Here is a 10,873-nt window from a genome sequence, read left to right on the forward strand (position 1 = left end):
CTTTTACTTCCAAAATCCAAGATGGCCACCTGTCGGCCATCTTGAATTCGAATTGAGTCCAAAAAAGGTACAATGCACAGCTTAGGGACCAAGGGAAACTGCATATGAAATTTGAGAAAGATCCATCCAGTACTTTCTCAGAAATAACGGTAACAAACTTTTACTTCCAAAATCAAAGATGGCCACCTGTCGGCCATCTTGAATTCGAATCAGTCCAAAAAAGGTACAATGCACAACTAGGGACCAAGGGGAAACTACATATGAAATTTGAGAAAGATCCATCCAGTACTTTTCCAGAAATAGAAATACAAACAAACTTTTGTATCCAAAATCCAAGATGGCCACCTGTCGGCCATCTTGAATGCGAATCAGTTCAAAAAAGGTACAATGCACAACTAGTGACCAAGAGGAACCTGTATATGAAATTTAAGAAAGATCCATCCAGTACTTTTCCAGAAATAGCGGTAACAATAATTGTTTACGGACGGACGGACGGACGACGGACCATGGACACAGGGCGATTTGAATAACCCACCATCTATTAGATGGTGGGCTAAAAAGTCAAATTTAATACATTTTACAAAATTTCTCAAATGAGTTTCATTATTCTTGTACAGGAACATTAAAATGGAAATCCATTTTTTACTGATTTTTAAACAAAAATTGGTCAATTTAACTAAAACATTAGTCTTATTTCTGAAAATTGATACAGATTGGATTATATCAAACTTTCAAGGAAGGCTAAATCAGAATATCTAGTTACACTCACTTGAATAATGGATTGGAACAAAGTACTGCAGTGAGGACCACAATCTCATATTCACAGGTGGAAACTTCTTTGAACTCTATAGATCTCTCCTCGTCCATCAGGCTGACATACGTAAAGAAATCTAGATTTCCGAGGCTGTTGTGTCAGGTCACAAGTTTGCCCATCTGTCATATTTACTTCAAAATATGGCAGGTCAATATTGTCTATTCTTGATCTTAATCTGTAAATAATAAATCATCATTTTTAAAATTCGATTCAATTCACAAATTTCACAATTTCTTTAAATGTCTTTTCAATTCTGTTGATATGTTTTAACATAGAACCTCAATCATTTTACAAAATTCTCCAGATTTCTGTTACAATGAGATTTTATCCACTCTAAATGTTACCTTTGTCTTATACTGGGGTACATATGTACAGGTACTTGGCATACAAAATATTTTTTTATTTCATATTATTTATTTGTGAAATAACTGATTAGGTTTTTAAAAATGTGATTTAACATTTTAAATCTGTGAGTTTTGATAAGTGTACAGATTTGTTTCTAGTGTCCTGAGAGACTGATAAGGCATCAATATATGTTTTCAATTATTGATCAATTACTGGCATGTCAATCTGGCACTACAACCGTTACCTGAGAATTACAGAAGGTTTCTCTTAATATCAACAAATAACCAGAAAGATATGGAATCCTTCAGATGAACATGCAACATAAATACGTGTATACATGTCTCACTACAATTACAGACATTAACACTCCCACTACAATCATTACAGACTTGGAGATTGAACTCTCTCACTACAATCATTACAGACTGGGAGATTGAACTCTCTCACTACAATCATTACAGACTGGGAGATTGAACTCTCTCACTACAATCATTACAGACTGGGAGATTGAACTCTCTCACTACAATCATTACAGACTAGGAAATTGAACTCTCTCACTACAATCATTACAGACTGGGAGATTGAACTCTCTCACTACAATCATTACAGACTAGGAGATTGAACTCTCTCACTACAATCATTACAGACTGGGAGATTGAACTCTCTCACTACAATCATTACAGACTGGGAGATTGAACTCTCTCACTACAATCATTACAGACTAGGAGATTGAACTCTCTCACTACAATCATTACAGACTGGGAGATTGAACTCTCTCACTACAATCATTACAGACTGGGAGATTGAACTCTCTCACTACAATCATTACAGACTAGGAGATTGAACTCTCTCACTACAATCATTACAGACTGGGAGATTGAACTCTCTCACTACAATCATTACAGACTGGGAGATTGAACTCTCTCACTACAATCATTACAGACTAGGAGATTGAACTCTCTCACTACAATCATTACAGACTAGGAGATTGAACTCCAAATGTATAATTATCGGTAAAATGTATGCTTTATAAAAACCTGATTTTATGTTGAATAAATGCCCTAACGTGTCATATGTATGAGTATTGAGACTTGTTTGTATGTAACATTGGTTGTCAGTTCAGTATAACAAAAGATAGGATACCTAAACTTAAGCAATTTATCATCACATTGAATTGTCAGCTGGATCACAGAACATACCTCTGTTGGTGTTTTTACTTCTTCCTCTACCTGTTCTTCCACTACTTGTCCTGTCTTTGTTGTTGTTTTCACTGGTAACACAGTTTGGGAGTATACAGATATCAAAAGATAATACATATATATAATTAAAAAGGCATTTACTTCACTTTTTATCAATGTGACAGAGAGTTGAGTTTTTGTTTGGAATTTTTGATTTTGTGACTTTTTGTTTAAATTCAAATGATAAAATCAACAATATTTGCTATTCCCTCAAGGCAATGATATCCCACAAATATGGTCAAATTAATTATCATGTACCCTAAAAACACTCTGGTCTATCGGTAAGAAATTATTACAATCTTCATTACAAAGCCATACCCAACTCTCTTTTTAAGCATCAATATTTTTTATCTGTATCTGAACATATATAACACTGTTTGGCACACGGTTTCCAATTAAAATTTCAGTTTCAATGTGAAATCAATTTCAGTTTTGATATGAATATCACAATGTACATGCACATCTCACTCTCTCTCTCTCTCTCTCGGGCAGCAAATTTGTTCCCCTAAAATAATATTACAGATATGTAAATCTTGAACAATTCTACAAAATATTTTTAAGTATCCATTTATAAACTCAAATAATGGAATTCTGCCCCTTTCAATTTCTTCTCAATGCAACAAGAACATACCTCTTAAAAAGCCTTTAACAAAAAACATTTAGAATTTAATTTGAATAATTTATATCATACCTTTTTTTGAACCCCGTTTAGCAAAGCCCAGATAATACTCCTGAGGGGGAGCCTTTTTCTACAAAAAGAAAAGTTAAATGTGAGTATTTTTTCATAAAACAAGACTTTTATTGCACAATATTTGATATTAAGAAAGATGATTTCAAATAAATAAAACAGAATCTATTTCACTGAGTTACACAGTGATTGATTGATAAAAAAATAATATGAGTTAATTAATTAACTGTTTAAGTCTTACTTACATTACTCAGTTCTTTATCTTCATGATATTGTTTCATATGCTTGCCATGGCACAGTTCATATGTCCAGTAACTTTCAATCTGAAATGTTTGTCAGAGATCATCATCACACTTTAAAGCATATGTGCTAGCAAAAGTTAGAACAACATAAACAAACATACAAGAAATCTGGTTATCTAGCAGTTACTCCAGATTTTAAAGTTTTATCTAATGCTTGTGTCGCTACACATGTGCCACTACACATGTACCACTACACATGTGCTAAAGGGAAATTTCACCAGGCTACACCTACTTATGTAATTTTGACATTATATAAAGGCATGTTCAACACACTTCCTTTGCACAATGCAAAGCTAATGCATTATTTAAAGTAAAATATGTTATAAATAGCAATACAACACATTAAGTACAATGTGTAATTAGACATTTTGATAGTATATGATTTATCATATTGAAGTAAAACTGTCATTCTTCCCCACTCTCCACCAGACAAACTCTATCCATAACAGTAGTATCTACAGTACCTTTTTCATTTAATTTTCATTTCCCTTGCAACAAAACTTGTAAAACTGCCAGAATTTTATACCAAAACCAAGACACTGTTATACAGATAGAGGAAACCAGTACATCCTGTATTGTCTGACTGATGTCCAGCAGTACACAATACTTCCTGGCACTCAAGAGGACACACAGTACACTAGGAGAGAGCTAGGACAATAGGAAATTACATTAACACTACATGTTTGCATGTAATTTGATTTTATAAAGTTGATCTACAACTCTACACTAATTTTAGTACCAAGTATGTGAAATCAGAAGTTCAAGCCAAAAAATGATATCATCAATTCAAAGAGGAAATATCACAGATTTGAATTGATGGTATCACCCATTCCCAGTTCAGGCTTGAAACCTAAATGTAGGTGAAAGTAATCTACATGACACATCGCCTCAACCATGTCAACCATTTCTCCAAGTATTAAGTTCCAGTGACAGGAAGAATGGTAAATGGAGCCTTGACAAACTCTTTGGTGTAAGTCTAAGGTCGAAATATAGGTTATGACACAGTGTCTAACCTATAGGTCAACTCACACTGCAAGTATTTTTTTGTTTGATGTGAGTCAAAGGTAAAAATGTAGATCTAAGTGACGTACTTTTGCTATATGATATACCACCTTACCTTTGTTGACTCATACCACCAAGTTTGAAGTTTCAGTGAAAAGTAGTGCAGTAAAATGAACCCAGACAAGATCAAGAATGGAAGGATGGACAGACAGATAGAAAGACAAATGGAAGGACAGATTGAGACTAAGCAACAGTATATACATGTAGAGTCCCCACATATCCCTATGGGAGGGGTTGATCATTGGATAATTTGATAATTTGTACCTCAAGTGAACAGCACATTTCAACACAAATTTAGAATTGGATATAGTAGAGCCAAACAATGAATTAAACTGCATCATACAGGTGTTTTATCCTCTAGAATGATGCCAATGGTATTTGAAACCAAGGAGAAAGACTATGGAATCACTTGTTATAAACAAACTACCTGCATCAATTCCAAGATATACCTTTCCATATGATATATTCGAATTTGCTAATGATGTTCTAGCTAAATTTCTAGATTATCAACAACAAACTGTTTACATTAAAAAGTGAATTTAAGAATGTTAGTATCACTGAAGCTCTTAACAAGTCTATATATATAATTTTACCAGGTACATACTACAAAAACACAAAATATCTTTAAACTACAATACCAATATATAATTTTACTTTTGTGATACATGTACCATATGAAATAAAAAGAAACATACATCTATAGTACTTACCCTGTATGAACAAGTTTTCTGTTGAAACAGAGATTCCATTAACTCATCAGGTGTAGGCCCAGCATAATTCCTCTTTGATGACTGTCAGAATGATGGTCAAATAAAAAGATGGAGTTATTATAATAAAATAGATATCATGTTACATCAAAATAGTAATTGCCTCTCAGTTTTGATTTCAAAGTACTTTTATCAGAACAATTTTTCAAAGTAATCCCACAGAAGTTGTAATTACCTGGGTATAAAGTATATCAATGTTTTACATTGTACTATTCTTGTCTAATATTTACTTTATCTGTTGTTATGTTACCTGAGAAGTCTGCCATATCTCCAATACAAAATGTGTATCTTAAGTACATTCCTGCAGATTATTCATGAAACTGTTCAAAACTGACATCAATACCCAACGAAATGAAAAACCACAGTCTGAATTATAAAAGTTTATAAATTACTACTTAAAACTGGGCTCTGTACTTACATCATCTTCAGAATCTTTGGTATCAGGCAAAACACATTTATACTTCTCGTTAGCCCCTGTTTTCATCACAACAACATTCTTGCTATCTTCAATCTGTGTTAATGAAATAAAATAAAAACAATTGTATCATATAACCTCAAAAAAGCAAAAATTGCATAGACATGGCCTTAAGGCCTAAAATAAGAAGGCTGGAATAGTATGGACAAAGACTTTAATTACTCTCTGAATAAAACTGTGGATCAAAATATACACTAGCAGATTAAATATTTTGTGAAAAATACAAGAAACACTGCTGTTACATGTTACATGTCACTCATCAGTGAGTGCAAATTGTGATAAATTGAATGAGGGTACTAGCAACATACATGCATGGATCCACCTACATGCAAACCTCTATACAAAGGTCTTGTGAAACTCCACCTTGAGTAAGCTAACCAAGCTTGGAGCCGCCATCTGGTTAAACACTTACAATTATTACAAAATGTCCAAAGGAGCAGTACTGAGCTAATAACAGGGATCATCAATTTATTCTACCCAGAGATACTACAGCATCTAGAATTGCCAGCATCAGCCTATTGAACAGCCAAGGGAGATATGACTGAACTCTACAAAATTATGATGGAAAAATCTAAATATATGATCCTTGATCCTGCGGTGTCAACTTTCATAACTTCTGACACTGAAAACATTACTAGAAGGGAATACAAACTAAAACTAAATAACAAAGAACTTTCTGATCATATGGAAATATTCCTTCCTCCATTGTACCTTAGAGTTAAAGAAAGATCTACATAGATTTTTGATTCCAGCCTTGATCAATATTGGAAAAACCTACCACATCTATATATATTGTGTAACTACAGGGAACCCATAATGGACAATTGAACTTCAGATCTTTAACATTGGAAACATTTATATTAATTACCAGGACAAGATCCAATGACTTGATCCATTTGAGAAAATTTGATGTAGCACACAATGTACATTATCTAGGTGCTCTGCATTTTACCCAGAGCTAATGTTAATGAAAAATACTATCAAAGCAGTTTTGCTTACATGAATTTGTTTTGACTTATTTCATTTTTAACTAAACATGATTTTATACCAACGAAATTGGCATGAATTGAAATTTCTTTATTCCTTTAAGTACCTGGCATATAATGCCAGGCAACCAATATCATGTGGTCACAACATATACACAAACAACAACAACAACATCACAACATATGCATGATCGATCACTCACTGTAGAGTCAATTTTCTTCATTTATTGAAGCATATACTAACAATTCAACCATAATATATCTAAACTTTATTTGCATGATATTTCAACAAAGAATATCAGCTTCGCTCTTTCTAGGCACTGTGAAGGTGTCTGACATATTATTATTCACATGACTGCTATAAAGCTGCAATGAACAGGTGAACTTTCAAACAACATACACCATGTTACTTAACCTATATAAATGAGCTGACAGCAAAGAAACATATAGTCAGAATAAAATCTGTGAAAGATTATATGATATCTAAGGATTTTTTTTTAAATATACCTGGTCGATTGACGAAGGACCAGCCCAGTCAATGGAGTGTAGATCACTATCCATAAACGGATTGAAGGCCAAAGATGTTAATACGGACAGTGTAAATATCACAGCCAAATACAATAACATTGCAACAAAATTAATCTGGAACATCTTTTGAATATAAATCAGTCTACGGCGCCTTCATTGACGGGTGGAAATCGTTCTAGGGACTACTTGAAAGCAATGAATCAACTTTAGATGACGTTGCAAACAAGCAGACGAAATCAAACACTGGACAGCGCCATTTTGCAATCAGGAACAAAGTAGTCAGATCGTGGAGGTTTAAGATTGGTGGAATTAAAAAATAAATTTTCTATTAGATTATCGAAAATTTCTTTTGTAGACTAATGACGAAAACTCGATCCAGGTATAAATTTCGTTAATCATTATATCCCTTTAACTCATTTATTAAATTTACACGTAAACAAACTTTATTAACTGCTGTCCTGCACTTTCAGTTTCCAGCATGACGGAAATCATGTTGCGACTTAGCGTAACCTTACTTTTCCTTGTAGCAGGTGTTGTTTCCATCCCGGAACAAGGGAAATGGGTTGTCTCATTTGACCAGGTATCCATGATTTGTTTTGCTATGAAATTTAAGTAAAAAACTGAACTGATATACAAGATTGTCGCATTGGAGTAAGATGTACATAGCAACTGCCATGTCACGTCATGATGACATGTCGTCTGCAGAAATAGCTGTGTATTTAGACATTCAGTTTTCAACATGGGTAAACAAATTTCGATATATACAAATTCTGGCATATTACGGATGCTACACGCTTTCATTTCAGTGTACATTTTTACATGTACCCCGGACATGTTTGATATTTAGATTTCGGACGGGTAGTTTTCGACACTCGTGATCGAATAACAGCACACCAATATTAGTCAATATTGTAGCGTCTACCACTGTCAAGTAGTCTGATGTTGGTGAAAACGCTTGAATACTCAGTATGTAAAAATATCACGACAGCAAAGTTAATCGGAGACCATGCACTATGCATCCTGTTACTTTTCCATATTTAATGATAAAATCATAGTCTTGTTCGAAAGTACCTTTGGGAAACAATAGGAAATCCTCAATATTAGTAGAAGAAAGCAACCACTGACAATAGAGCATGGTAAACATTGCAAAATCAAATTCAGTTGTATTGTGTAAATCGTGATGGTACTTGTTTGTTATATTTGGACCTGATTGTTGATCAAAAGTTCAGATGTTGTGATTCGGATTCAATTTTAAATAGCAATTGCAAGTGAGCAACACAAATCCTTTGGAGCTCATGTTGAATATTGTTTGTCCATGTTCAGCAGATTTTACAAAATTATCAATATATAATGGGGTTCATTATTTATTTCAATATTTCTGCTAGGTATCAAACTTGGGACCTCTGGTTTACTATGCTTAAACTGAACATATTGAGCTAAAGAAAATTTCTCTCTAACTGATTGGTATATTGTGGCTATAAGTATTTACCAGGGATACATACTTTCCCCAAGGAAAGAACTTGTCCATATGTTTCCTAAGTATACAGGGATGCCTGTGTTCCCACCTCCAGGGCACCTACATGCTGCTTATGCAATAGATATAATTATATATTTCAATGCCTCTACTAAGGATTAAACACCAGACCTCTGGTGTACTAAGCTTGCTCATTCAATGGAGCTGATGAAAAAATTCTCTTGCTGAATGCTGTATTGCAGCCCAAATTTACCAGGGTTACAAATACTTTTTGAAAGAATCACGAAATATTTAATGATTACTATACAATAATATCCATATAATATAACATTTTCTTGCTTAACTACAATAATTCTTTTTGATTTTTAAGGATCATACAATATTTGGAGTAATGAAGAGTATGTACAAGGGAACTCGTGTTGCTGTGAAAAGTAAGTGACCTTCAATAACTGAACAATACAGTTTACTGTAGTTGATTTTGTGAATTATATATCTGTGGGATATTTTAAAAAATCGACCCCTCGCTTGGCAAAAAAAGTAGTTATGATAAGTTCCTTGTAAAACAATATGTATCCGTAGGTAGTGTGTATATTTACCTTTTATTTGGTGCATAACATTACAGGCAACGAGAAATTCACAATACGTACACGAGATTAACATCTCAATAACCGGAGATTTTATCGTCCATGTAATTATCTTTGACGGAAGTAACATGCCATTTCAAGGGCGGTCACTCCGACTTTTTGGGAGAGGAGTTCCGGATAGCACTATACCAGTGAACAGGTAAGAAAGGTTCCGATGTCATTACGCGCGTAACTTCAAAATAGATATTTTTATTTCTACAAATACATTTGCGGGGATGGAAAAATAATGGCTGGGCAAAGAAAGTCCACATTTGCCAACTCGGATACAATATCATGGTAAGGGATTATACAGAATGCATCAACTTTCAATCAAGCTGGCGGTAATGAGAATTTTTTTTTCAAAAAAAAAAAAAAAAATAAGAAAAAAATCATGCAGATAATGAAAAAAGGGCGCAATTTATGAAAAATATCGTGGGGGAAATATATAACTTAGATATTGGAAATTAAATGAAAGTGGCAAGTTATTGAGAATATTTGAAAAGAGGCGCAATTTATGAAAAATATCGTGGGGGAAATATATTAACTTAGAAATTGGAAATTAAATGATTTTTTCCATAGTGATTTTTGTCAAGTTATTGAGAATATTTGAAAAGAGGCGCAATTTATGAAAAATATCGTTCCTTAGATAAAGCCCTACACCGTTTGCAGCAAAAAAAATACATTGACCTTTATTCAAGGTCACTTTGGTCCAATGTGTTGATTTTTTAAACGACTTATTCCGATTAACCAAAAGTCCAGGGATCATGATGTTTGTTAAAATGTTTCTTGGGTGAAGGGCAACAAAGTTTGAGAAAAGATATTACTTTGACATTATATTCAAGGTCATGGATAAACCCTTAAATAACATCTTCTGATAACCAAAAAGGCCTTGGGTCATGATATTTGGTCAGGAAGTCCATTGTATGGATGTTTGCCAAAACATACAGTACCTGTAGCAATACAAGCCCTTTGGGCCTCTTGGTTAATAAGTAATATGTATTTCTTTTCAAATATTCTCAATAACTTGACAAAAATCATTATGGAAAAAATCATTTAATTTCCAATTTCAAAGTTAATATATTTCCCCCACGATATTTTTCATAAATTGCGCCCTTTTTTCATTATCTGCATGATTTTTTTCTTATTTTTTTTTTTTTTTTTGAAAAAAAAATTCTCATTACCGCCAGCTTGATTGAAAGTTGATGCATTCTGTATAATCCCTTACCATGATATTGTATCCGAGTTGGCAAATGTGGACTTTCTTTGCCCAGCCATTATTTTTCCATCCCCGCAAATGTATTTGTAGAAATAAAAATATCTATTTTGAAGTTACGCGCGTAATGACATCGGAACCTTTCTTACCTGTTCACTGGTATAGTGCTATCCGGAACTCCTCTCCCAAAAAGTCGGAGTGACCGCCCTTGAAATGGCATGTTACTTCCGTCAAAGATAATTACATGGACGATAAAATCTCCGGTTATTGAGATGTTAATCTCATGTACGTATTGTGAATTTCTCGTTGCCTGTAATGTTATGCACCAAATAAAAGGTAAATATACACACACTACGGA

General features: G+C 33.6%; 1 protein-coding gene across 1 annotated transcript; it reads right to left on the reverse strand.

The window, feature by feature from the left end:
* Positions 1–929: 929 nt before the first annotated feature.
* LOC132550105 (endoplasmic reticulum lectin 1-like) lies at positions 930–7,439 on the reverse strand. The gene is made up of 7 exons (XM_060214120.1): positions 7,185–7,439; positions 5,635–5,727; positions 5,160–5,240; positions 3,331–3,408; positions 3,089–3,146; positions 2,359–2,429; positions 930–989 (listed from the first exon to the last, which is right to left on the reverse strand). Exons 1-7 carry the CDS (start codon positions 7,326–7,328, stop codon positions 963–965), a joined length of 552 nt encoding a protein of 183 aa, XP_060070103.1. The 5' UTR covers positions 7,329–7,439; the 3' UTR covers positions 930–962.
* Positions 7,440–10,873: the final 3,434 nt, after the last annotated feature.

This window comes from Ylistrum balloti, unplaced genomic scaffold (assembly GCF_031769215.1).
Source record: "Ylistrum balloti isolate Yb309-2 unplaced genomic scaffold, AGI_CSIRO_Ybal_v1 Utg370104, whole genome shotgun sequence".
Taxonomy (NCBI): Eukaryota; Metazoa; Mollusca; class Bivalvia; order Pectinida; family Pectinidae; genus Ylistrum; species Ylistrum balloti.

Excerpts from the sequence above, each read along its gene's own strand:
- LOC132550105 (XM_060214120.1), bottom strand. The coding sequence starts at position 7,328 with ATGTTCCAGATTAATTTTGTTGCAATGTTATTGTATTTGGCTGTGATA. Across the intron at positions 3,147-3,330 it reads AAGATAAAGAACTGAGTAAT|AAAAAGGCTCCCCCTCAGGA; the intron begins GTAAGTAAGACT and ends TTCTTTTTGTAG. Across the intron at positions 2,430-3,088 it reads TAAACGGGGTTCAAAAAAAG|TGAAAACAACAACAAAGACA; the intron begins GTATGATATAAA and ends CTGTGTTACCAG.